Source organism: Centroberyx affinis, unplaced genomic scaffold, assembly GCF_046629955.1.
Source record: "Centroberyx affinis isolate AG114_WGS23_722 - 3 ecotype Tasmania unplaced genomic scaffold, CSIRO-AGI_Caff_v1 ptg000024l_1, whole genome shotgun sequence".
NCBI classification, from domain to species: domain Eukaryota; kingdom Metazoa; phylum Chordata; class Actinopteri; order Beryciformes; family Berycidae; genus Centroberyx; species Centroberyx affinis.
This window is the reverse complement of record NW_027278738.1, coordinates 255,964-283,667: the sequence shown is the minus strand read 5'-3', so window position 1 is coordinate 283,667 and position 27,704 is coordinate 255,964. Positions and strand designations below refer to the sequence as shown.

The 27,704-nt window shown below is 44.0% G+C and overlaps 4 protein-coding genes across 6 annotated transcripts; 3 read left to right on the top strand and 1 right to left on the bottom strand.

Annotated features, from left to right (window-relative positions):
* The first annotated feature begins 2,357 nt into the window (after positions 1-2,357).
* Positions 2,358-6,921, top strand: igfbp6b (insulin-like growth factor binding protein 6b). Its single transcript, XM_071512392.1, has 4 exons — positions 2,358-2,920; positions 3,888-3,922; positions 4,761-4,880; positions 5,382-6,921. The coding sequence occupies exons 1-4, from the start codon at positions 2,584-2,586 to the stop codon at positions 5,493-5,495; spliced, it is 606 nt and encodes a 201-aa protein (XP_071368493.1). The 5' UTR covers positions 2,358-2,583; the 3' UTR covers positions 5,496-6,921.
* A 2,268-nt stretch (positions 6,922-9,189) lies between these two features.
* On the top strand, positions 9,190-18,453 carry pip4k2ca (phosphatidylinositol-5-phosphate 4-kinase, type II, gamma a). 3 transcript variants are annotated; one of them, XM_071547392.1, is made up of 10 exons: positions 9,190-9,631; positions 10,039-10,113; positions 10,500-10,571; positions 10,917-11,066; positions 13,257-13,403; positions 13,964-14,002; positions 14,125-14,238; positions 15,481-15,745; positions 16,604-16,707; positions 16,959-18,453. In XM_071547392.1, the coding sequence occupies exons 1-10, from the start codon at positions 9,473-9,475 to the stop codon at positions 17,037-17,039; spliced, it is 1,206 nt and encodes a 401-aa protein (XP_071403493.1). In that variant the 5' UTR covers positions 9,190-9,472; the 3' UTR covers positions 17,040-18,453. The 3 variants fall into 3 exon arrangements, with proteins under 3 accessions (XP_071403493.1, XP_071403416.1, XP_071403549.1); XM_071547315.1 differs by having other exon boundaries at positions 10,039-10,136; positions 10,475-10,571; XM_071547448.1 differs by lacking the exon at positions 10,917-11,066 and having other exon boundaries at positions 10,039-10,136; positions 10,475-10,571.
* Positions 18,454-20,167: 1,714 nt separating this feature from the next.
* On the top strand, positions 20,168-22,738 carry gpr182 (G protein-coupled receptor 182). The gene is made up of 2 exons (XM_071514664.1): positions 20,168-20,308; positions 20,747-22,738. The coding sequence occupies exon 2, from the start codon at positions 20,750-20,752 to the stop codon at positions 21,827-21,829; it is 1,080 nt and encodes a 359-aa protein (XP_071370765.1). The 5' UTR covers positions 20,168-20,308; positions 20,747-20,749; the 3' UTR covers positions 21,830-22,738.
* A 413-nt stretch (positions 22,739-23,151) lies between these two features.
* LOC139640337 (zinc finger and BTB domain-containing protein 39) lies at positions 23,152-27,483 on the bottom strand. The gene is made up of 3 exons (XM_071514562.1): positions 26,206-27,483; positions 25,589-25,948; positions 23,152-25,045 (listed from the first exon to the last, which is right to left on the bottom strand). Exons 1-3 carry the CDS (start codon positions 27,481-27,483, stop codon positions 24,074-24,076), a joined length of 2,610 nt encoding a protein of 869 aa, XP_071370663.1. The 3' UTR covers positions 23,152-24,073.
* Between the last annotated feature and the right edge of the window lie 221 nt (positions 27,484-27,704).

Here is a 27,704-nt window from a genome sequence, read left to right as displayed (position 1 = left end):
TGTGTGTATGTGGGTGTCTCAAAGGGTCAGAAAACATCCTTATTTTGGAGGTGGAAAGGTGCCAACCCAAGTCAGCATCGTTAGCTCAACATCTAAATCCTGTTTAATTCAATGTGAAATTCCCATTTGTTGTTGGTGTCATAATGTTCATGTTGTAAATGTATATTTTTCTCTGTCCTCACAGCACCCGCGGCAGCAATGCATGTCAGATAACATGGAGACAGAGGGACTGCAGATAAGGGTGGAATTCCTCAACAGTCTACCTGTCGTCAACCTCTGCTGATGCTCTTCATGGGTAGACCATTTACCTTGCTTTTAAGTTGTCTTTTTACAAATATGTACGCTGTGTGCATCAACCTAAACATTTACTCTTGCAGTGCGGATTGATACTGTAAAACCATAATGTGCTGCATGCATAGTAGGATATTGTTAGTTAATTGCAGAAGCGGATAGAGAAGTGTTTCACTCAAGTAGAACTGCTGCTACCTCAGTCAAACTTTACTCAAGTCAGTAAAAATACTTGTCTTGAAAATTATTCAAGTAAAAGTAAAGGAGTAGCTCACTAAAAGCACTCTCATTTTACTACTAGCATGTCTAAAGGTATAACTTACTCAAGCAAAGGTAGGAGTAAACACTTACATTCAGCAAAGCAAAGGAGAAGTAAATGTAGACTTTGAAAAATCTAAAATTTAGGTTTACACAATCTACACAAGTATAGTAACTGGAGTAGTTGTAAAGATGCTTTTCACCTATGTGTTGTAACACAATAGTACTGCAGAGTGATAATTATACAGCATTGATAGAAATCCCAAAAAACAATGCATTGGTGTCTACTCTAAAGAATTATGCCTGGCATGTTGAGGTTTGAGTAAAACACCATCATTGATATATACATTGAGTAACCTACTGTATATTAATTACAATACCTTACATTATTTGTCTTAATCAGTATTTGCTGAGTGCTACATTATACAGAACTGTGGAGGGTTGTGGGCAGAGAGTTTGTGTGGAAGGGTGAAGGGCTCAGCCTCGGAGTGATCTTTTGAAGATGGCGCCCGTGAAGAAAATCTGAACCGGTTGAGTGGAGAGATGGATTGCATTATTAGCAGTTTGGCTCAGACTCTCTGATGTACATTCCAGCAAAAGCGAGTCCTCCTCCTGATTATCCAGTTGATGCCTCTTCCAATTCAAACAACTGGCCAGCAATAACCTCCACTACCCTCATATTTCAAAATGTGATGTGGCCCATATATTCTCTGTTCGGGTTATAGTTGTTAGCTGCTGAAATGAAATCAAGACGGTGGCAACTTTTTGTGAAGCTGCCAATGTGTTGGATGTTTGTTTTTTTGTATTTTAATGCTGCAACACAGCTTGTCTCAGTGCCATCCTGGACTCTGTGCATACTTTGGCTAGTTTAGTTAAAGATTGTATTAACTCTTGCGGAGGCAATACAATAAATGACCGATGCAGTAATTATTTGATCTGGAAAAGGCCCAGTAAAACCTCCATGGGTTAGAGTTTTCCCCCCCAAAATTAAAAGAGTCCATGATATATAAGCTAGTGACATCTTGGCTTATGTTTGATTTGTTATGGACCCAGTTAATTACTTCAACATTGTCTGTGCTTTGATAGATGTTGTCAAGTTCATTGAGTTGCAGTTTATAATTGCAAACGCATGAGGCGGTCCTGTAGTTTGACAGAAAGACATATGTTTAAGTATCTCAGGTGTGGAACTCATTGTAGTCCAGCTCTAGGATCACATCTTTGTCCTAGAAAATCAATGCATCTAAAAGTTAATTCAGCTTTATTCTTTCACAATCTCATACAGAAGAAGTCAAGCGAGAGAAATCACCAGGCTATATGCACATGACATTGCACGCAGTGCTGATGGAGGCACATATACAATTGCAATTGTTACCATGGCAAATATTCCAGAAAGGTCTGACATATGTGCACAACGGAGAGAAAGTGTAAATAGCTGTGCATGCTTACTCTTTACGCATGTGTAATGTTGAACATAACTGTAAGAAGGACTAGATGTATGTGTTGGTATATGACAGGAAGGGGTGGGGAGATTTTGATAATTTCTAAAAGGAACATAATCCACCCCCCACTTGCTCTCTCCCTCCCTGCCACCTCCCTCTCTCCCTCTCTCTCTCCCTCTCTCTCTCTCTGAGTCCCAGCCCCTGAAGGTGTCATAACTGTGCTCTCTCTCTCTCTCTCTCTCTCTCTCTCTCTCTCTCTCTCTCTCTCTCTCTCTCTCTCTCTCTCTCTCTCTCTCTCTCTCTCTCCCTCTCTCTCACTCACTCACTCACTCACTCACTCACTCACTCTCTATCACCGCCTTTCAGATCTTTAAAAGCTGGTGCTTTGCTGTGTCTCTCTCGATCTCCATTTGTCTCCTCTGGCACTGCAGGGGACTCAACCGGCAAAGCACCAAGGAAAGCTATAGAAACGGGAAGAAGACTGAGGAGAGAGGGGAGAGAAAAGGGAGAGAGAGAGTGAGAGAGAAATATACATCCAGAAATAGCATCAGCCACATTTAACTGACAGAGTGTGGAGAACCTGAGACCTGGACAGAAAATGCCTCTCCTTTCTAACTTAACAACCGTTGTTTTGTTGCTGATTGCCCACTGCGGATCGTGGACTGGGGCGAACCGCTTGGGCCCCTTCAAGGTCTGTCCCTCCTGCAGGGATCCGCTGGGGGCAGGTCGGCCCCCCAGGGACCATAATGTTGCCGGCAGCACGTCAGTGTTGGCCCAGGGAGAGCCCTGTGGTGTGTATACACTGAGCTGTGCCAAGGGGCTCCGCTGTGTTCCCCCACCAAGGGAACACAGCCCCCTCCAGGCTCTGTTGCAGGGAAGGGGCTTTTGCGCCAAGCACAGCAGGACTAGTCCCACTGAGAGGCCCCACCCCACAGGTAAGGAGATACACACACACACACGTGCATGTACGCACGTACGCGCACACATGCATGCACGTACGGACGCGCACAGACACACGCATAAACACTACAGGTAGGCTTGACATGTCCAGTGGTTTATTCAGGATGTTGTATCAGGCACTGAACACTGCTGTACCATTATCCACTGAGAAATAGCCGGTCGTATGTCTATTATCCCTCTTTTACTGCTGTGAGAATTGCATGTGATGCTGTTTCAGTCAGCGACAAAAGAAAAGACCAGTTACTGTACATTAAGTGTGTGACATTTAAGACTGGATGCATTTTGTCCACCAGAGATGAATTTGCAAACCTCTAGCATCCAGTACTGCTCTGCAGTGCCTCTGGTGTCATTGTGGTAAAAATGTAATTTGAGGGTCTGTTGTAAAGGGCTGTGATTTGTTAGGCAGAAATAATGGCAAATAACCTAACACAAGTGGATTGTTTTCTGAAATGTATTCAAGGACCCATTATGGGTCTTTAGGTGTTACAAAAGTGTGTAAATAGAGGTGTATATACATGCATCTACAGGACAAGTAAATGTCGTGTGTTCATCTATTTCAGCGACAGGGTGCATGACTGTGATATATCCTATAAGTGAGCATTTCTTGGGAGAATTCAGAATGAATGTGAAACTGTCACGGTGTCACCTACATCCTGATCAAGCTGCTTTTTATTGCAATGGTCTCCATCTACTGTTCAAAGTGAGATACTGCGATTCCCTATCTGAACAGGAAATATACTGATGGAAATTAGGTCTCTCATTGAACGACCATTCCCAATTAGATCTAGTCTGGATGAATGCTTAATGTCTTGTGCAAAGGGATACAACTCATTCTAAAAATGGTATATGTAGCATTTACATGTGATATTACATATGGTTTGATGTTACTGGCTATGATGCTCTAATGTAACATTCTCATGCCAATGTGTCGTTTCCTCTCAGGTCCCCATCCCTCGCACAGTGGTGAAATAGAAAAAGTAAGTTGAACCCCTTTATGTTACACTCCTTAATAAATGGAGCTGATGGATACTTACCCAGAAGATGCAAATTGTATGAAGATGTAGAGAGCATCTTATATAATAAGATCATATTCATGCAGATCCTCTGTGGTGGAAATGGTTATATATATATATATATGTAGCTGCATTATAGAGAGTTATTACTGTAGCTCCTGTGGTGTCTGGGGTGTTGCAGCAGCATGTACATATACTGCTCTGAAGCCATGCATTATGGTGCATGATGTGTGTGCTGCTATGCGGCAGAACTAATTGAGCATGATGTGAATCAGGAAAGTTTCGAGTCGGCCACAGCCGCCTCGGATTTTTCACTTTGTGAGCCTGGAGATCTGCAGCATTTGAACTGCTCCAGCTCCGCATGTGTGTCATTATAAGAACAGCAATAATCACTGTGATATTCATAATGATCATATTGTTTAATTTCACAGTGTGACACAAAAAAAGCACAGTCAGTTGCTTCAAACCACTCAGTGACCTGAAAAGCCAAAGCCTTGTGTAACAATATGGTTATATAATGTCATTATAATATGTGACATCTGATATATATATATGTATATATAAATATATATATATATATATATATATATTCTCTGCTTCTGGCTGTGATGCTGCATCACCGTAGTTAATCCTTTGTGATTTACATCGACACGTGTTGTGATCGAAAAGGATTTCTGCCAACACGATCACCTGAGGGGGGGAGAGCAGCTCGCTACTGCAACTGTACCATGTAGATTAAGATAAGTCCTCTATCTCTGCCTCTGGTGATCTTTGAAGTCACACTCTGAGTTGTTGTTTGCAGGCGCCGTGCCGTAAGCTGCTCAATAGCGTCCTGAGGGGTCTCGAGCTGACGATCTTCCAGTCTGACCGTGACATCTATATACCGAACTGTGACACTCGTGGATTCTACAGGAAAAAGCAGGTACGGTCACATGAAGCAAATGGGAGGCCTCTCATCAGTGAATGCATGTAGTGTGGACCTCATGATGAATACAATAAAGGAACTTTGTCCGTTAGACCTGACGTGAGATGGAAATGTGTCTTTGTTGTGCCGACTCTGTGTTACAGTATGTGTCTCTGCCAGAGAGTGTGAGAGCTGCATTCCACTGCAGCTTTCCATTCAGTGCATCCAGAGATTTGTCCATGACTGGAGGGCTGAGAATAACTGACACTTCTCTCTCTCTGAGCCTCTCAGCTGTGGGCTCAGAGAATCAGTACTGCGCTATGATGACATATCATTTTCTCTCTCTCCCTCTAAATCTCTCTCTCTCGATCTCTCTCTCCACCTTTCTCACTCCCCCACTCTCTTATTCTCTCCCTACTCTCTCTGTCTTTCTCTCAATCTCTTACTCTCTGAATCGTTCCCCTCTCTCTCCCTCTCTAAACCTCTCTCTTTGTATCACTGTCTCTTAATCTCGCACAGTGCCGCTCCTCCAAGGGTATGCAGCGTGGCCATTGTTGGTGTGTGGATGAGCTTGGCACGGCCGTGCCCTCACGTGCCAGCGAAGATGGTACTTTACCATGCGACGGGGAGTGAGGGATGACTCTGTCCCGTTGCTCTGAGCCTGGAGGAAGAGGAGGAGGAGGAGGAGGAGGAGGAGGAGGAGGTGGAGGAGCAGGAGCACAGGGAGAGGGGGTGGCTTTAGCTTGTGCTAGACACTGCCTGGACAGGAGGTAGCAGGGATTAACCACTTCCTATGGAAATTACACCACAATTAATGTCCTCTCTAGAACCAAGACACACACAAACACACACACACAGTACAGTAGCAACAATAACATCTGCCTGAATGTTCAACAGTTGCAGCAACGTCCTCTGCATCGTCCAGTGACATGCTGTGTGCTCACATTAACGCTCTGTGAACTGCCTCAGTGATCCAAGCGGTATTGCTCCGAATGATCTCTATATTCCCTGGCTCTTGTCCCGGCTTTGTGGTAGATTTTAATTTACTTTTTTTTTTTAGGATAGCTGACACTGCCTGTGTTTGTTCTGATCTCAGTGGGCTGAAATACTGTTACGCTGGTGATGTGACACAAATGTTTGAAAAATGTGTCTCCCTCACCGTCCTCTCTCCCTCTCTCCAAAGATACACTGATATCACTATACTTAATTGATAGAATATTTCTTTTCTATTAATTTATTTTGGAGTATGTATTTCCATAAAGTACTGCTTGAATTCTACATCTTACAGTATCCTATACATATATCAAGTCAGAAAAAATAGTCATATGAATACAATCTTGGATGCATCTGTTGATTTTATTTGTCAAAATGGCATTCTGACTGCTTATTAGTTGATTGTTTGTACATATGTTGAAATTTTGTGGTTGACTGTGTGTGTTCTGAAGTGGCAGACAAAAAGCTTATGGCTGTTACCCTTTTCAAGAAGTTGTAAGGCATATTTTTATACACGTCAATATAATATTTTATATATGAATTGTTGGTTTATTTAATGAACTACAGTACAATGCCATGTATTTTTATATTGTCAGCAGTTTCTTATTTAAAGACAGAGATTATTTTATTTCATGTTAGGGGAAGTATTGTGCTTTAGAGGCACCTTTATGGCAAAACTCATCACATTCATCAGAGCTATTCAACTGCTGTACATCTTATGGTTATATCTCATGTTTTTATTTTCCTTCTTATTTATGCTTTGTTTATTTGAATTTCGGAATGTCCATGTTACTATTATGTTTTATTTTGGCACATCATACTCAAATTCTGATTTCAACGGGGGAAAAAATGATTAAATTTGTTATTGTTATAGTCCGTCTTTCCCAAGTCCTTGCAAAAGTCATAAAATTGTGTGCTAAAAAAATGTGATTAGAATTTATCTATTTCTGACCAATCTTGTTGTGCCAATGTGTGTGCCGTGATGATAGGTCCATGCACAAAGGACCTGTAAGATTTGCAAATATTAAAATAAAACATAATGATAATAAAAATGGAGAATAATAAAAACACATATATTAATATAACATCACGTGTTGAGTGTTTTCTTTTCATGAAAGGTGATTCCCTCTGCCAGTGTGCATACACGAAATGTTAGTAACATAAGGATTAGGGTAATGATGATGAATTGTGATGATGCATGAACATTAGATTAAAATGATGCTGCTGCTGCTCCTGCTGTTGACGGTGATGATGAGGAGGAGAAGCAGGATGAGGATGATGGTGACAATGGTGAAGAAGATGCTGTAGTGTGATACTAAATCAGCTGTGGAGAGACAATCTACTTTGGAAGACAAGCACTGATGTAGGAATGAGTTTCAAACCCATGAGCCAAAACAAAGTCGTCTTTCTTTTTTTGGTCCTGCACAGTCATTCTGAAGCCTTGGGCGCTGTACTGCTTTTCAGCAAAATGAAATACTCATCCAAATGAAGTACTGCATCATCACCTATTGGCCTACTACCAGATGAGCAGGTTACTGTGTAGCAGTGGTTTGAATAGCCTTGGTTCGAAGCTTCATGCTCACATCCATTTGCTGTGCCTGTGAGAATCCCTTTTGCAGCCACAGTCACATCAACCAGCAGTGAAACAGAAATTAATAGGCACATTAGTGTCATGCTGCTTTTGCTGCCATTACTAGGGGCATAAAGGATAATTTTCTCCAGCCTTTCCACACAGGGACCCAATACATGCCTGTTTCCAAGGTAACAGCGTAGAATATCCAATTTGTCCATGCATAAGAAATTTGAAATGAAGGTCTTGCAGAAAATGAAGGAGGAAGCATGATCCTTTGTAGAATCACACCACCACACATGTCCTACTTCTCTATCTAGGGTGGTTGCATTTGCTATTCTTGGAGATTCTGTTCTGTGCATGGAGTATGAGTTGAAAGCAAGGATATGGCCTCTCCAGCACAATGCATCTGCCTACATTCAATTATCCAATTAAGACTGCACAATTATGATGTACTGAAAGACAAAGCATCATTACTGCAAAATTAAATGAATAAATCAAGAGTATTGGATGCAGATAGTTTGGGATGACTCAGATTCCCTGGGTCAGGGTTGAAGCTGTTCTATATTGGCCGACAGGACAATAGAATGGTGCTTTTGTGTAGGGAAATCATTTCCATGCATACTTTTCTTGCACAGACAGTACTAGGTCTGTAGACACTGTAGAAGAAGATCTTTCACTCATTTTGTCTTCATAAGGGATGCTCATTGTGGAAGCAGGCTTTGTTGTTACAGTTCATTGCAACAGGATTTTATTTTTTTTACTGTACCGAATAAGACAAATGTACAAAATTACAGGCATTTTTGATATAACAGTAAAGAATGTATCATTGCATTAATTAAAATTATATAAAAATTACATGAAAATTTGACTATAATATTTTCTTTTAGAGAAAAAATGTTTAAGTAGAAATCAAGCTCTAGTAATCATAGTGTTTGAACATTGTATGACTTCTCTTGTTTCCAGTCACCCTTATTAGTGTAAGAGATGTATTTGGAGTATTGGAATATTGGGCATGACTTCTTAAATTTCTTTTTGTGTATGTAGAATTTGCCCAACATAACAATGAGTTTAAAACTCATGAAGAGAGACGTTATCTTGGTTTTCAAAGTCACGTATACATTTTTTTTTTTTGCTGACATTTATCCCAATCTACTTCAATATTACAGAGATACTCTGTAACAGGAAATGGGATGTGTCAAACTCAAGGAGGTTTATCAAACCCATCGGTCAAACCATGGGAACTAATGCTACGTTCCCGACTTATCGGAAAGTTGGAAATTCTGTTTTCCCTTTAAGAATAATCCAATGATTTCTCAACCCTGAAGTACACAAAGTTCGGGTTTAAGTATTGCATAAAACAAGTGGTAAATGGTTAACATACACAACAAATTTGAAATTAAAAGTTTCATTTGCAGCTGCTAGCCAGCGTTGCCAAACATCGTTGACATAATGTTTGCTGTCGCGGGGAACAGTGTTAATATAGAACCTCCTTGGGAACAGTACTTCACTTTCTGCTCTTGGTTTTCCGAGCAGGAGAGGGCCACTAGAATGTACGTAGGTTGTAATTGCGACCTAAAGAGCTGACAATTACCGACTTCCGACGTGCACAGGAACGCAACATAACACCTTGAAGTATCCGCCCATCTAAGGTCACCTGACGCAAAAGTATCGAATCTCTTTGGCCCCTGTCACCTGTCAATCGTAAACTCACCACGTTGTTGATAATAACACAGGTGGGCTCGAGGGGGCGGTGGTGGACTGTCACCGTTGACGGTCTATTTGTAGCTCTGTAGTCATGCATGGATGAGGTTGACTAATGATTGATCACGCTTACTAACGTTAAAATGTGTCTTAGAAAAGTTGGCCAAATATAACACAGTTTGAGGAGACACATCGGAGCAAGACAGGTGACCTTTGGTTTGCGTGTCGCTGTGACGGAGAGACTCGGGGAAGTGCAGTGAGAGATCACTAGCTAGTTTAGCTTAGTAACGGTAGCCATCAGGAAGTGTCACCGCCAGCACCGCGAACGAAAGCCCGTCTTGTCATGGCTTCCGTCGGCAACTCGGGGGCCATCTCCAGTCCAATGGTGATACTGGCCCCCAAGACTAAAACGAAAAAGAAACATTTTGTGCAGCAGAAGGTGAAAGTGTTTCGTGCCAGCGACCCTGTCCAGAGTGTGTTTATGTGGGGCGTGAATCACTCGGTGAGTCGTTGAAAGCTAGTTAACATTGCAGCGAGCTAACGTTACACTAAATGCTAACGTTAATGCTGTGTGTAGCCACTGTAACCAAGTAAATCCAGCTAGCTGTTAGCGGTAGCGCTAGCAAGTAAGACACACAGCCTGCTACTAGGTGTCATCCCCAGAGAGATGAGGCTAACATCATCTGTACACTCAGGTGTATCAGTCGTGTTTGATTTGGCTAACGTTATGTGTAAACAAGAGCCTCAACTGGGTGTGAGTTCAGCGTGGATTCAGTATTGTGCTGTTGTAGGAAATGCATTCACAAATACAAATGCAAACGTGGTAATTTTACAGCTTAATGTGGGTTTGTGAATACTGTACCTTGAAACACAGCTAACTTGGATCCACAAATGATTTTCTTACTGCAGATCAATGACCTTAACCAGGTGCCTGTTCCTGTCATGCTTTTGCCTGATGACTTCAAAGCCAACACCAAGATCAAAGTCAACAACCACCTTTTCAACAAGTATGGCTCAGAAATAAGTCTCAATTGCGGCAGTTTTGGTTGAATTGGTGTTGAGCTGAGCTGAATATTTCAAAAGCAGTATAAATATGGAAGAAAGATTATCTTAGTGGCTTCAGATGCTTTTGGGAAACCCTTATTTGATAGATTCCTAACTTACTGAAGATCAAAAATGGATTACAAATTCTTAAGGTTTGCTTTAGAATGTAGAGCCTGGCAGATGTTTAGGGTCTTTAAGAGTACATGAGAGAGAAAGAGAGATGTGTGTGTGCACAACAAATGTAACCACCAGCCACCCATTCACATCCCATCTCACTTCCCCACCTCCTCTCCCATTGCAGAGAAAATCTTCCAGGACATTTCAAGTTCAAAGAATACTGTCCTCAGGTGTTCCGAAATCTGAGGGAGCGGTTTGGTATTGAGGATCTGGACTACCAGGTGTGTATGTGACGTACTGATGTAAAATCAGCATGCAAATATCAGCATGCTTTGATGGAGAAATACTTAAATACAGGTCTATTCTGGCTGGTCTGATCAGTTTGTGTGTGACATTCTCCATGAACTAGATTAAAAGGAAATGTGTGAGACCCTGCACCTGAGTTTTCCTATATACTCTGCAGGGTTTTGGTTAACTTATATACAATTTATTCAATTAAACTGAAAATTCAGTGAATGTATTAATGCTCAAAAATTCATCTTCAGTTACTTCTTTCTAGATCAAAAACAGTCCAAGGTAAGTGATCTCAACCCTAACCTGTGTGCTCTGGGTCTCCCACTCCCCAGGTGTCGTTGACCCGCAGCCCCCCAATGAGGAGCGCAGATGCCCAGGGAGAGGGTCTGCTCCTCAACTCCTACGACCGCACGCTGGTTGTCAAGCAGATCTCCAGCGAGGACGTGGCGGACATGCACAGCATCCTGTCTGAGTACCACCAGGTATGGTTAACATTCAAAGTTTGTACACGGCTTGGGTTTTAATTATGCTCCAGCCACGCACCACCATAGCACCAACTGACGTTTTCCCACAGCAGAGCCAAGTGGGGCTTACTAGGATCAGGCTTGCATGAAAATGTTTAAAACGTGGTTGTATATGTTTATATCAGTAATCAGTTATTTGAAGTTTAATCTAAACTTGAAAATCATTTAACAACAAGCTGCAGAAAGAGTAACAGAAATTTAATTGAGGGATATTAAGTGACAGGAATAATGGGTAAGTACCAACTATCTTTATCTGATCCTGTAGTGGAACCCAGGCTATTATTAAACCCACCCATGGGCACCTCGAATCAATGTCTTTCTCCCTGTCTCCCTTTTCTGTGGCATATCTTGGTAGTAGTGGTGTGTTTGAACCATCAGCAGTTCTTTTTTTCTCTGTAACCTTTGTTTGTAGCCCAGGAGAGCTTTTGTTGTAGAGATCTTAACACGACCACTTCCTGGGGGGAAAAACCCTTTTCTGAGGCAGGTGAGGGGATCCGACCCAAATAAGAGTATTTTTAGATTCTGCTTCTAGCCGGGGACAGCAGGGTCGCATAGTGAGTAGGGAGACGGCTGCTCAACCAGAGGACGGCAAGCATCTGCCCTGCTAAAGTGTCCTTGAGCAAGACACTGAATCCCTACCAGCTCCAGGGCTGCTGTTCTCTTTCTGACCCTGACCTCTGACCTCTGAGGCTAAGCAAAAAAAGAATTTCTCTACGGGGATCAAAACAGTATCACATTAGCTAAGCGCAGACTGTTCGGCATTGGATGATAATGGGAAATTACACTGAAATTACACAATAACTTAAAGTTATCCTAGGTTCCCTCGCTCCTTCCATAGCAGAGCCATAGGACTTGGGTATGTGCAGAGGAAAAAATAAATATTCTATTATACCATTGGTAGTTTGACATAGATATTCAAATTTTCATATCAACACATCTTGGTTCATGTAAATAGTAGATTCGAGTTTTCATTCTTTCTTGGTGGCCTAAAGTTTGCATTTGTGATGAGAGTGAGCTGAAATAGTTTAACCTAAATTCATGAATTTTATTTATTCTTACAAAAGAAATTGAAAATTTTAATTCAGTTAAGCCAGTATGTTAGGTGCTGGCACTCTTATGTCGCCAGGCCTGGAAGCCTCGCCTGCAATTGTATAGCAGAGTCGCATGGAGACCCCGAGATTCAGGTCTCACTTCAGGCCGGCAAACCACCGAAGCAAACTTTTGGTTTCCTTGAGCTCTGCCTGGAATGTGTAGCCTGTGGTTCTGTAGCCTACATAAAACTGTGAGGGAGATGAGAAAAATGGCAGCTCTGTTTGAGAGGGTTTGTCGACTCACTTGGCACTGAATGACTACATTGTTATGAGAGCTCTTGGGTTGGCACTGCAGAGTTCCTTCAGAGATCTTTACAGTCTGCTAATTGTTTGGCGGGGGGTGATTCCAGATTGTCAAGATAAAAAATGTTATCATGTGTGCCCTCGGTAACTAGTAACACACTGAAACAGGGTTTTTGTTTGTGTGTATGTATGAGATTTAGCAGTAGTCAGCCTTGACGTCCTGAGAGCAACTTTTCAAACTTTGGATCCAAATTTGACACATTTTTTTTTTTTAACCTCATAATTGTGTGGCGGCCCGTAATAGCTTGAGGGCATCATCTACTATCTTGGTTTGTCCAGAGTGCCATTGTCATTTTGTTTGCTGCACGCTGAACACCGATGGAGAATAAGTAGTAGGAATTAAAAATAGATGTACAAAACAATGTTCCTTCACGCAAAGCGTTTTAACATCCTGTCCAGCGTGTTTCAGGGGACGCTGAATGAGGTCAGCCTGAAGTGAGTGTCTATTTTAATAGACTGCTACAGTGAGTGGTGAGCAGGGCTAAATGCCTAACCTGGATAGACACAGTAATTGGTTCTAGGGTACAACAGAGTTCTTCAGTGTTCTTCTTCAAACGGGGGACAAAGAGGCATTTGAATACAGTCCATTATAAGCCTGAAATATGTATACTCTCGAGACTGTGTATTCATTTTCATAGGCAAATGTGACTTTTTCTCTTTTGCAATATTTCTTATTTTATTTGCGTTTTCAGCAGCACATCGAGGCTTTATCATAATAGTCGCGAACTGAATTCGATGTTGATTCTCCCCGCAGCACATAGTGAAGTGTCACGGCAGCACCCTGCTGCCGCAGTTCCTGGGTATGTACCGGGTCAGCGTGGAGAGCGAGGAGACCTACCTGATCGTCATGAGGAACATGTTCAGCCACAGACTGGTGGTGCACAGGAAGTACGACCTGAAGGTGAGGAGGAACTGCGTGTCGAAACAGTCCGACCTTTATTCTCACATCCCAGTTCTCATCACTGGTTCAGAGCACGCTGGAGGAAGTCAGAGATTAAGTCGTTGCTCCTCTCTAAATTGGCCCTACAGTGCAAGAGACAGGCATAAATGAGGCACCTGTCAGTTTATAGCAGTTGCTTTCACAGACCACCAATACTTGATTCTCTATGTGGGTGGCTGTTTTTTTTTTTTTAAGATTTATTTGTTGACAACGCACCAAACAAGTACACTTGTCATTTTTTATACAAAGTGTAAAAGACAATAACAGGAGACAGAAAAGAAAAAAAAGGAAAGGAGAAAAAAGAAAAAGAAAATAAACAAAAATAAAACACACCCTCCCCTCACCCCGTCCCGAGAATGGTACAATAATCAACAACATTCACAACACCAAGTCATTTAAGGATATTTTAAAGAGAAAAATAAAATAGCAGGTCCACTAAGTGAATAAATAGTGGGCAGCTGTTTTTAATTGTTGGCAAAAAAGTATTGGTCAAAACACGTTCTAACACGTTGTTCTTGCAGGGCTCTCTGGTGTCTCGTGAAGCAAGTGACAAAGAAAGGGTAAAAGAAACATCTTAACTAATATCCATTTTATTCAATTCGTCATTTGACCACCTCAGTATTTGGCTAGTTGCCTCCTCCTAATCCCACACTTCCAGCTAAAGATGTATTTTATTCCTAAGGGGAAAGAGCTTCCCACCTTCAAGGACATGGACTTCAGGAACAACATGCAGAAGGTGTATGTGACTGAGGAGCAGAAGGAGAAATTCATGGAGAAACTTAACAGAGATGTGGAGGTGGGTGACGTCTTTGACCATAACATCCCGCTGTTGTTACAAACCTCCACCACATAGCGGCAGCATTAATGTTCTCCACATCTTTGATGCAGCACTCCTGTGTTGCCATGTTGCCATTAGGAGGGTGGAGGTGAAATTTCCCCTAGATTATTGTTATGTGTTCAGCGTCGCATTATTCCCCAACCAATTTCACAGAGGCAAGTAAATTAGGATATTAGCACACACCCAGAGAGCTGAAGATTGTGATGGGATAAGATATTGAAAGAAATAGCAATAGAACTAGCATGCAGATTCATTGTCTGTGTGTTGTAATGACATTTGAGAAAATTCCACAGTGATAACCTGGGTATTTGTTATAAATGTTAGAAAATAACACTACATTTCAGCAACTTTATGCAGTTAGCCTTCTGAAAAGTGCTTGCCTTGTTACTACTCAGAGAGAGAGAGAGAGAGAGAGAAATAGAGAAGGATGGAGTGGGAGAATAAAGAGGAACTTTAAGATGAGTATAATATAAGGAGTATAGGATAGCAACTATAGGATTACAAATGTGGAAACAAAATTTCGTAATCACCATTCTTGGTAATGCTCAAATTAACCATTGAATTAACCATTTATTGAAGTAACAATTTATTTGATGACATACATGGAAATGTTTCATCCACAGATAGAGTGCAGGAAATCATGCAGAGATACAGACATTACTGGGCCGATAGCAGATACTTTCTGCTGGTACTGCAGATGTTATTGCTTGTAATCGGCAGGGGCAGTTTGCTGGTAGCTAAGTCATGTTCTGTAGGTCGTGTTACTGTTTGCTAGTAGCCAAATGGCTGGTGCATTCTAGTTATTTGAGTTTTACTCCAGTTCCACATAACAACATGGTCAGAGTCAGGGACTGTATTCACGTTGTCAACATCTGTAATGCAGCGCCTATGTTTCCATTTTGCCATTAGGAGGGTGGAGGTGAAATTTATTTTTATAAATTATTGTCTTGTGTTCAGTATTGCATTATTCCCTAATCAATTCACCAAGGCAAGTAAACTAGGTTATTAGCACACACCCATAGGACACATTAATCACAGCATATCCAGATAACAAATGCCCATTGCCTGGCCAGCAATTTTCAGCTTTTGGCAATCTTCAACTTCTTTTTAATAGCAGCATTTTATTATCTGTCTCCCTCTTACAGTATACCATAACTCTTGATGAGCCTCATAGCCATTGTCTCTCACCGGTTTCCCCAGTTCCTAGTGAAGCTGAAGATCATGGACTACAGCCTGCTGCTCGGTATCCACGACGTGGGCCGGGCTGAGCGTGAGGAGGAGGAGGGCGAGGAGCCTTCCAACGAGGAAGATCTGGAGACGGAGAACGGCCTGGCCCCGGCCGCGACGGCGGGCTCCTACGGCACCTCTCCTGAGGGCATCGCCGGTTACATGTCCTCCTGCAAACCCCTGGGTCCCGGGGAGTTCGACCCCTACGTGGACGTGTACGCAGTCGGGAGTGTCCCAGGTACACACTTGGTTTAGGCCAAGAAATCTACACTCATCCTAGACTCAAGTGTGAAGCTAAGAAAACGTACACTACCAGTGTATGTTGCGACACACCACATTTTTCTTTATTTTTACTATTTTTCACATTTTAGAATAATAGTAAAGACATCAAAACTATGACACAACTGGAATTATGCAGTGACCAAAAAAGTGTTAAACAAATCTATCTCGTATTTTAGATTCTTTAAAGTAGCCGCCCTTTGCCTTGATGGAAAGGCAAAGGCTTTGGAAAGAAATTCATACACAGGCATCAACTTCACTATTTCTATTTGTCTAAAAAGCAGATTTCAAGCATTTAAGCAGAAGCCTTTAGATCAAAATGGCTTTAAGAGAATGAAAAACATTCAAGCAGGTGTGTCCAAACTTTTGACTGGTCGTGTACTTGGTGCCAAGTATTTTATCTCAGGTTTATTTCATATTGTAATTTCTTACAGAAGTAGCTCCCATACAAAATGGGGCTCTGTGAAAATGCTGTACAAGAAATCACAGTATACTTACAGCACACAAGACAAATTGTAAATCTAACCATTTCTTTACAGCTTAGCGGACATTATCATAAGGAGTGAAGACAGGAACTGTTTCTCTTCAATGTCACATGATATTATATTAGGCCCAAATCCATTATACATGTCCTTGTGTCCTCACTTGAGCCCGAGTATCATAATCCAGGTTGTTCAGAAGAGGATGTTAACAACTTTCCATATCCATTTAATGAGGGGGAACTTTTGGTTTGATGATTATTGGATGAGGTTCATCAGTGCCGCTGTCATATAAACCCAGTAAAATTACCCTGATTGTTCTCTGCCTTTCATCTCAGGAGCCCCTCAGAGGGAGGTCTACTTCATGGGCCTGATTGACGTACTTACTCAGTACGACACCAAGAAGAAAGCCGCTCATGCAGCAAAAACTGTCAAACACGGGGTGAGTAACACAAGAAAGGAAGGAAAGAGGTGAAGGGCCACCGTCAGATGCTCAGAACGTTCAGCTGTACCTGCGTGGCGGGCAAGCTTTTGATGTTTGCTCTCATGTCGCTTCATGTCATGAAATGTGTGATGCACACAGCTGATGCTGATCCCCTTTTTAATGTATCGCTCTTTGTCTCCATCTCTTCTCTCTCTCTCTCTCTCTCTTTCTGCTCTTTCCCTGTTTCCCTCCCCCTGTGTCTCTCCCAGGCTGGTGCTGAAATCTCCACAGTCCATCCAGAGCAGTACGCCAAACGATTTCGCGAATTCATCTCAAATATTTTTGCGTAACACCACATTAATCAGTTGGTAAAAACATCCCAACATCCAACTGCTATTTCAAAAGGTTTCCTTCCTTATTTTTGCTCTTGTTCTCTGAAATTCTATGTTACCATTGACCAAAAAAACCCAAAAAAAAACAAGTATGCACACACAGATCATTATTCAACTTTGGTGATCTGAGACAAGACTACTTCCATAGTTGCAATATTATGTACTACTACTGATGCATATATTTATTTTTAAGATTTAAGATGTATTTCTTATAGATATTAAGCACTCTAACTGACTAACTTTGGAACAAAAGGGTACTTGGAAACAGACCGCTGCTGATCTGTGTTCAAAGTGTTAGACCAGATCATCGCTAGGTCAAATATCATTATTTTGGGATTTCTTGCGGTCAGTTTGCTCTGGTTCCACAGGCATGAACTAAACCTAATCCCAGAATAATCTTTAATGGAGATGGGCATTGCAAAATCATGTTAGTCTTGGCACTACACTTAAGAGATAAGCTCATTTATATATGTGAAACAGGCCATTTGAGTGTTTAGAGTGCCAAATGTGTGGGATCAAAGCTTTTTCTAGTGGGGTTTGCACTTTTGAATACAATCAAATTGGCTCTATTGTGACAGACTAGTTAAATCAAACACAAATAAGTATTTCAGTGGATCAAATGGTGTTTCTCCTGTGGTCTCCGCTAGATTTGTCAGTAAAGGTACAGTAAAGCCCTATCAGTTGAAATGGTATTGGTGTGGGATTGAAACGAGTGTCAAAAGAGTATCAAATCTGGGCCTGTGAACATTTTCGCCAACCCTGTATATGTGAGCGGAGGGAATGTGTGGTGGCCAACCTGACGGCGTTCCAGCGGGACCAGAGAGCTGGGCCCGCATTGATGAAGTGACTCTGGACGACGATCCTCATTTTAAGATCTGCTTGCCTTTTTGATGAACGACGTAATGTGTCTATGGGGAATTGGGTGTGTAAACTGACATCAAAGCACTTCCTAAACATGAGCCCAGCCATCATTCTGGACAGAGTTCCTTTGAACATTTGGAATGCTGTAGTGTTTTGTGCATCAAAATGACTAACGTGTGCTATTTGAATCATTGTGATGGGATAAGTTATAGGAAAAAAAAATAGCAATAGACCTAGAAGGTAGATCCATTGTCTGTGTGTTGTAATGACATTTGAGAAAATTCCATAGTTATAACCTGGGTATTTGTTATAAATTTTAAGAAATAACACTACATTTCAGCAGCTTTATGCTATTAGCCTTAAAAAAAAGTGATGAGTTATGAAATAGCATTCCAATACACTGGAAAGGCAGAATAGATGTACTCTGTATGATGCCTCATGAACTTGATGATTGCACATCTTGTATTTTTGCAAATCAGCTTTTGGACCAAAATATATTTTACAAAGATTTTCTGAGAAGTGCTTGTCTTGTTACTTCCTTGGAACGTGTGGGGGAGTGAGTGTGGGTGTGTGGTGTGTGTGTGTGTGTGTGTGGTGGTGAGGGGGGGGGCGGGGGTAGAGAGAAGTGGGAGAAAAATGTCCAACCATTGTTGGAAATGCATTTGATGACATGCATGGAGTTGTTTCATCCACAGATAGAGTGTAGGAAATCATGTAGAGATACAGACATTACTGGGCCAATAGCAGATATTTTCTCCTGGTACTGCAGATGTTATTGCTTATAATCGGCAGGGGCAGTTTGCTGGTAGCTAACTCATATTTTGTAGGTGGTGTTACTGTTTGCTTGTAGCTAAATGGCTGATGCCATTCTAGTCATTTCAGTTTTACTCCAGGTCCAGATAACAGTGTGGTGAGGGTCAGGGGCTGCTTTTTGTCTCACTCTTCCCAGAGGTTGTAATTTTGCTGACTGTCATCCTTCCTGTTGCTATCAGAAAAGAGAGAATTGACTGCACTTGGACAATGGGAATCAAGCAGGATGGACAAGGAGAGAGAAAGAGGGAGGCGAGGAGGTGTGTGTGTTTGTGTGTGTGTGTGTGTGTGTGTGTGGGGGGGGGGGGGGTTCCATAAGCTACAAAATGCTGACGATCCGGAAAGACAGTAGGAACACGGCGTCCAGAGCACAGGGCAGATCTTTCCTGCATTCTCTCTCTATCATGCTGACCTAAGTCAGGACCTTCCAGTCACTCCAGTGAGGACATGTCAGGACTAGCTCACCAGGACCTGGTTCCTGGTTTCTCAAAGGCATCGTGGTATCAGAGGGACTGACACTGCCCTTCTTAACAACTTGTCCTGGATGTGCATTTTGAATCAAAAAAGTAAATGAAAAGTGAGGGAAAACATTCCTACCATCTCCCGTGTTAAATCAGAACAAATTGTTCATTATTGTCTGCTGGCTTATAATACAACTTCCTCGTTCAGATGCTTTATGCTGAGTGCCACAGGCTTCCTATACTCTGCCTGTCACTCACTTTGCCCTACAGCCGAGGGGCTTCCTGGCATTGTCCTCTGCTATGTGATGGCTGTTTGCACAGTGTCTCTGCACCATGCCAACCAGCCTAGTATCTAAATGCTTTTACAGGATGCTGAAAGGTAATTCACTGAGGAAACTCGCCATCACTGAATTGATACAAATGATCAGGTCATATATGCTTGCTGAAGCATACAAGTAAATCAATGACGTTAACCTGTCTGAACAGGTAGAATAAAGTACCAAACAAAATCTGATCTTGTGGGGATTCCAGTGGCAGAGGGGGAACGCAGATTTTCACTTTGGAGTCATGGGATATAAAATCACTGTGAACAGTTTTGGGAAGATTGGGTGCTTTTTGAGTCTTTATTATGTTTGGACAAAGGCCCTCGTGCTGGAACTGGAAAATGAAGGAAACACCTTACTGTTTGAAAACATTTTGCCTGGGCTGTTATTCAGCCGGGTGTTATTCAGCCGGGTGTCTGTCCCCTAAACCTAGACCCTTTAGCTGTGTGGGCTTTCCTGCTTGTCTGCACCACGCCCGCTACTCATTGAGGATGTCCTGTTAGATGTAGTAGGAGTGTGTGTGTGATTTGGGGGAGGAGGGGGGGGGGGGGGGGGGGGGGTGTGTGTGTGTGTAATAATAAGAGATGGGAGGGGAGAAACTCCAGGCTGCCTGATTGCTCAGAAAGCCCTAAACAGCAGAATTGGTAGTCATCTTGTGTCTGCAGGCTACAGACAGAAAGCTCTCTTCTTGCTCCAGGAGACAATAAGGCCTCAAGAGGGAACCTCCCTCTTCATCAGCCAGCATCTCCAGCACACTCACCACCACACCAAGGTATGATAACATTTTCATTGTAAATACTGATTTATGTTGGAAATGATAATCTGTGTACGGTTTCCATTTTGTAAAGTAGAGAACTAATAAGTGAATCACATGTTTAACAGCAGTTTATCTGTGTTGATGATGGGTGGAGATGGAAAAAGTTTATTCAAGAATAATTTCAAGCATGCAATCACAGCAGCTCCAAGTGGGACATCTATATGTTTTTTGCATGTTCTAGGTTGTGAAATGGTATTCTAATCACCTGTTGTGGTTTTAGTATACACCACTCAAAAGGTTCGAGAAGCATTTCATTTCAACCCAGCATGTCTGCCACCCTCCTCCTTCTGTGCCTTTGTTATGTAATGTCTGAAAACGTAATCAGATTAACTTCCAAGTAAATCTAAACTCCCAATCCTCATCGAAACAATTTCCCTCTGCTTTTCACTCCAGACCATGACTACTGACGAGCACCACAACCACTCAGCCTACTCCAACGGCACGCCATGGTTCGTCTACGAGTGCACCATCCAGCTCGACAACGACTACCGCCGCATCGCCCTCTTCCTCCTCTACCTTTTCCTCTTCATGGTGGGCCTGTTCGAGAACGCGCTGGTCGTCTGGGTCAACTGGCGCCGACGCCACTCGGCCAACGGGGTCCTCTTCTGCATCATCAACGTGAGCCTGTCGGACCTGATGGTGATCCTGACCATGCCTTTCTTCATGATGGAGGTGACCATGAACAGGGTTTGGCTGTGGGGCCGCTTCCTCTGCAAGTTCACCCACCTCTTCTACCTGGTCAACTTCTACAGCAGCTCCTTCTTCCTGGCCTTCATGACCCTGGAGCGCTACCTGTCCCTCACCAGGCCCTCCGCTCCGGCCTGCTTCCCTGTGGCGGGCCGGCGCCGCTGGCTGCTCTGCGGAGGCCTGTGGCTCCTCTCCTTGTTCCTGTCTCTGCTGGAGAACGTTCACGTGGATCTCCTGGAGTGGGACGAGCCAGGTTGCTACATGGTGCCCGAGCACAACTACACAGAGTGGTTCGTCACCGTGGCTTTCCTTTGCTTGATCTTCCAGTTCCTGGGGCCCGCTGCCGTCATCGTCACCTGCAATGTGCTGATCGCCCGGGCGGTCCGCACAGCGGCGGACGTGCAGGGCCGGCGGGACGTGTGGCTGGTGCACGTGTACTCACTGGTGTTCTTGATGTGCTGGCTGCCCTACCACCTGGTGATATTCCTGATCACCATAGATGACCTCGACCCCTTTGTCCTCAGCTGCAACACAGTGGAAGTCCTCTACTTCTCATTCAGCGTGGTGCAGGGCCTGTCCCTTTTCCACTGCGTCGCCAACCCCGTGCTCTATAACTTCCTCAGCAAGAGCTTCCGCAACAACCTGATCAACACCGTGGTGAACTACATACCCAGAGAGGCCACTGCGGGGACCGGGGCCCAGCCCAACACTGCCAACGGAGGGGAGGCAGAGCCAGGGAAGCAGCGCAGGCCAAGTAACACCAGCACCAGCCAATCAGATGTATCATAAGAAAGAAGCCAGCGTAAGAATAGAATAAGCTCCTGTCAGATCTACACAAACAGGAGCGAGACATTTTGTAAGTGATGAGGGACAACAGAAGTGAAGGAAGATTTGATAGAACTGGTAAACAGAGGTCACCTGAAGCCAGGCTTGATGCTTCAGAATAATAGTTACCAGAGGCAAAGATTGCACAATGTATCATCTCACTCTGGTCGTAGCTTCTGACCGTGACTCATTGTGCCATTTGTTATGCAAGAGAGATGGGCTCACCAACACCTTCCTCTCATAATCCAGTTCCTGTTTTTTTCATTTAGCACATCACAAATCTAAACAGAGGAAGACAGGAAATGTTTGAAGATATTTTCCTCAAAGCTGTTGAACTCCCACAGGAACTCATGGCAACGTCTAGGATCTCATGGCGGAAGGAATATTAGTGACAGAGCAGGAATGCATGTAAACAAATCTGCTGTCTGTCCAATACCAGATAAGACCAATCCTTATACCCACTTAGTATAAACAATTTGCAAATGTGGAAATGTAAATGAACTGATTCTGAACATTGTCTTTTATTACATAACCATTAAACAGATAAAGCTTAGCTCACATTGTTAAATGCTTATTTATCTGTTTCTGAATGCTGCTGTAGTCTACATCTGCTGTAACATGGTTACCTGTAACATGCAATAAAACTCCCTCAAACACTGTTTGTATCCATTTAAACTGGGAAACCTAAGTTAAATGTTGCCATTTTGTAAGGATATTAGGAGAGTAGAACAATCACAAAACATGGACACTGGCACTCTGATTTGGAAGCCTTATCTAAACTTTTTACCTCACTACAATTTGCTGTAGTTGCATTTGGCTATCTCACTTCTTGCAGTTAAGACTATGGTTGATCTCGTTAACATTCACTTTCCTTCCAGCCTCCAAAGGGAATGTTCCACATTTAACATTGTTGACTTGGTGATAAGAATGCAGAAAAAAGGAAAAGGGGGTTAGGTTTCAGTCCACAGATGGCACAATAGCAGGAAGAGAGCAGGGTTTTGAAAGGGCAAAGGTCACGAGCCTCTGAAAGCAAGAGGTGCATAATACTACGCAGATTTCTGCAAATTCATCATTGTAATTTTGATGATGAATGGGTTTTGTTGTACAGGACACTGTAAAAAAAATCACTGAATCAAAAAAGGCCAAAAACCATTTAGGGGTGAGAAAATTATTTTTCTATAGGCATTTATTTTATTCTTTTCAATAACTAGAAACAAGATTTTTAAAAAAGCCAACGTTCATAGGTCTTACGTTAGAAACACTGAAAAATGAAATTTAAAAAGGCATAAATAGAATAAATAGTTACATTGTCATCAGATATAGATATGAGGTAACACACAAATATATCACAGATGTGAATTTGTAGATGGGCACTTCAGTACCAAGTTTCTACAGCACAATATTCATACTTCACATCTTATAAAAAAGACTGCATGTGGAATATATCAAGTGAACATAATGTGTAACTAAATACCATATTGTGAAAGCATTCATAAAAATGCCTCTCCATTGCCGATACAACAAATCCCACTGTATCGCCGAAAAACATGTTTTTTTATGTTACCATGAGAAGAAAAAAACTTAGTAGAAAACCAAAATGCTTGAAGGAAGACTAAATAATTCTGAAATTTCTATTTTACTGATAAGGCCTCATTATGTGGCTAGTTATGTTGTATACCTAAAGCCTGGTGTGGTGTGGAAAATGTAGCGTACCACTAGAAGACACATAGAAAATGTAAAGCTTGTGAAAATATGCGATATGACACTCCATAGTGACTGCAAATATAATAAAATAATTATTTTCTATGCTACAATGAGGTGCTACTTTCATTACAGAGTAATGATTAATCACTTACATAAAAACCTAACCTGAAATGTAAGTTATCAAGTTACAGACTTGTTCTGAATAGATAATGCAGGCAGAGCACTGCATGACAGTCAACAGTCCAACAAGTTCCCCTTTTTAGATACACTGCCACCAAGTGGCTTCTCTTTACCTTCAAAAACACTTTGCCTCCAAACAGGTTGACTCAATAAACAGTACCCTCCTTGTAAAAACATACAAGTTCATTACATTCTAAAAGTCTAGGCCTATTACATATATGGTCCACAACAACCAGACATTGAGGAGGTGTCAGAGAGAGAGAGAAGAGACAGAGAGGGACAGACACAGCAGAGTAACAGTGATCAGGCAGACACCAGAGGCGGTCAGGTGTCCATGGCAGGCAGCGGTTCTTTAGAGTGGTCGTTGTACATGAAGGTCTGCTCGATGTTGAAGTCCGGGGGCAAGTGGTCCTTGTGCAGCTCCATGTGCGACGACACCAGCTTCAGCGTGGAGAAGTAGAGGCCGCAGACCGTGCAGCGGTACATGAGCGCGCCGGCGTGCGTCTTCAGGTGGCAGATCATGGTGGATCGGCCCCGGAAGAAGCGCAGACACACCTTGCACTGGTAGGGCTTCTCCCCGGTGTGGATGCGGAGGTGGTAGGTGAACTCCCCTGAGTGGGCGAAGCGCTTACCGCAGTAGCGACACCGGTACCATTTCCCGCGAACGCCCGCCGCCGCTGCCCCATCCAGCCCGGAACTCCCATTGGTCAGGAGTCCAGAGGGGAAGTTCGGTATTGGTCCTTGAAAAAACTTATCTGACAGGCTGAAGCCCATTCCCACGCCCAAACCCAGGTTGCTCATTTTGACAAGGCTGCCGACCTCCCGTGGAGAGGAAGAAGAGCAGGAGGAGGGAGGACACTCCAGAGACTGGTCAGCTTTACGTTTGCCTAACCACCCCTGGCCCCCAACACCTCCGCCGCTCCCCGCGGACTCAGCAGTGTGCAGGCTGAGGTGGTACTGAAAGGCAGAGGTGGAGCGGAACGTCTGTGGGCACAGGAAGCAATGCAACTCCTCCACTCCTCCTATTCCTCCTCCATCTGCTCCAACTCTAAACCCTTGCAAAACGGAGCGCTCTCTCTCCTTAGCTGCTGCCTCCTCAGCGTGCCCAGTCATATGTCTGTCCAGCAGGGAGCGCTCTAGGAAGCTGTGGGCACAGTGTGGGCAGGTGTAAATGGGCAAAGAGAGGTGGGTGAGGGCGTGCCACAGCAGGGAACATAGGGAGAGCTGGGGGAGGTGACACACACCACAGCTCAGGCTTTGGGGACACACATGGCTCAGCAGGTGGTCTCTGACAGTCTGGGAAGGAGGCAAGAGACATGAAAGCAAATGTGAGAACCTCCTACAAGCAACGGGTATAGCAGTTGGTTGAATTTCATATTTTTTTCCCATGTGATAGTGAGATGATTCTTTGGTCCAAGTGAAATCAGTTCTCTGGTACTGGCCATACAAACAGCAGACCCCTCAACATATGTTTCACTTTGGGCCAAATTCATACTCATACTTCATACTTATCCCAAGACAACATTTTGTTAGTGTTGGTATGGCTGTTATCAGAGAGCCAAGCCATACATTCCAATCCACCTGGCTCTTAGTTTACTCTCAGGGTAAAGAATCATCTGAATGTTACAAACAACAGTTAACTTGGACAAGGGTTAGTGAACCCAAAGCTTCCTGCCAAGTTAGATGAGATCCTATTCTGAAACTTATTGCCATGCGCACCACGCATTCCCACTGTATCAAATTGACCTGCAACTGTGTTTCTTTAAAAGCAATTTCAGGTCGACATATTCGACCTGAAATTGCCCCAGGCTAAACGTCCAACCAACTCAATTCACCTACCTGGAAGTCCTTGGTCAGGGTTTTGGTGCACACTGCACACTGCAGCTCGGAGCCCAGGCCCTGGGTGGTCCCAGTGAGCGCCCCCTGTGGTATTGTATAACTGGAGGCGGCCTGGCGGCGGTGGCGCAGCAGTTTGTTTTGGCTGCAGGACTGCAAGTGACACATATCACAGGAGTAGAGCTGGACCCCGACGTGGGAGAGGGCGTGGGAGACGCCGGCAGCACGTTCCGGGAATGAAGCCCCACACACCCTGCACAGTCCCAGCTCTGTCAGATGGGTCTCGGCGTGTCTTCTGAGAGCAACCGGGTCTGCTGGCAGAGGTGCTGCACAGGCTTTACATGACACCATGCTCCCTGACACCTGTAGGAGTGGAGAAAACTGTCACTTCTGTGGTGCTTCTGCTTTTATTTGAAGTGTTTTCATGCTGACAAATAGAATAATTTACTAAATGTTCACAATAATAGTAGAAGGCATGAAGGGCACCACTACATGGAAAGTGCAAGTTTATCAAAAGACATAAAAGCAAAGTGAAGTTAAAAACCCAGTGGTTTCTACTGCTCATAGTGCCAGTCATCAAAGTAAAGCAGAGCTTATTATATTCTTTAAATTTAGATTACCTGGCTGCTAGCGTTACCCTCCCCTCCGTTCTCCACACACACAAGGTCATCTTCATCGTCTTCTTCATCTTCCTCCTCCATGTAGTTCTCGTCATCACTCAGCTCAATGATCTCACCTGCCAGCTGTCTCCACTGCTCCTCCTCCGTTCCCTCCATCGCTCCGTTCCCCTGCAGAGGGTCCCTCTCGTCCTCGTTCTCTCCTTCCTCTGCCTCCACAAACATCAGCCTGCTGTCCCTGGCCACGTCCACCACTCCGCCCTCCACTGACCCCACCTGCAGGCTGCCTACGGGGTCTCCTGAGGACGATGAAGGGGCGCAGGCCTCCGCTCCGAGCTGAGCTGAAGAGTCGGGGAAGGAGCAGGTGTCAGCCTGCACAGGGGCGCTACTCTGGGGCAGAGAGCCAGCTGTGCTCCCACAAACCGCCATTTGTCCATCCCCATCCTCATTCTCACAGTTGCCTCCTGCCTCTTGCTCTCCCAGCCCCTGCTCCGTCTTCAGCTGGAGCACAGGGCCCGGAGGTAGCGTGCCATCACTCTGACTGGGGTGGCTGTTGGTTAAAAGACTGTGTCCTCCTGACAGCTGATTATCTGTTGCCATCTGCCCGTAGCCCATGTGAGACTGGACATCTTCTGCCTTGAGGTCCAGAGACAGCGGGCCGGTGTGGGCCTCGCGGCTGGCCCTGGGCGTCCTGCCCTGGAAGAGAGGGGAGGCAGCGGCAGCGGGAGTCGGGGCGGCAGAGGGACCGGCGGACGAAGACAGAGACGAGCAGGAGGCTGCAGAGGAACACACGGATGATGCAGATACAGAGACCGCAGTTACAGCAGCCGCTGCCGCAGCAGCGACCATGCTGGAGTCCAGGCCGAGGTCTCTGGGACTGTTTGCTTTACAGTTTGAAGACACAGAAGCCTGCAGGTCGGGGAACGTAGCATGGCAGGCCCGCACCAGTTCACTAACACCCAACCTCTCAGCCAGCTCATACAGCACCCCTACATCTATCAGGTCAGTCAAGATCTCGCCTGTGTAGACGAATGTCAGCACCTTCTCAAAGTTGGCCGGGGAAATAAACTCCAAAGAGAAGGCAGCGGTGGAAGAGGTTGGAGCCCGGGCAAAGAGGTTGCGAAAGTATGTCCCGGCGCAGGCCAGTACGGCGCGGTGTGCTGCAAACGTGCGGTTGCCCACCTGCAGGAACACATCGCAATACCTGCGGGACTGGCGGCAGCGGTTGAGCTCTGAGAGGAGGCTGGCAGCGTGACCGGGACCCTCGAGCCGGATCCTCATCCCTGCTGCTGCAGCTCCTGGAGCGCTACAGTCCAACTGGGGGAACAGACAAAGCCAATAGAACAGAACAGAATAGGATTATCATGTGTGGCACATAATAACACAACTTCTGTATCTTTCAGAATGATGTCAATGCTACTTCCCTGGAACAGTAATGTTTACTTGTTTTGTGTTTGTTTAGTCTACCGTCGCACGCAGCATGTGTTGCCTGCACCATGTGA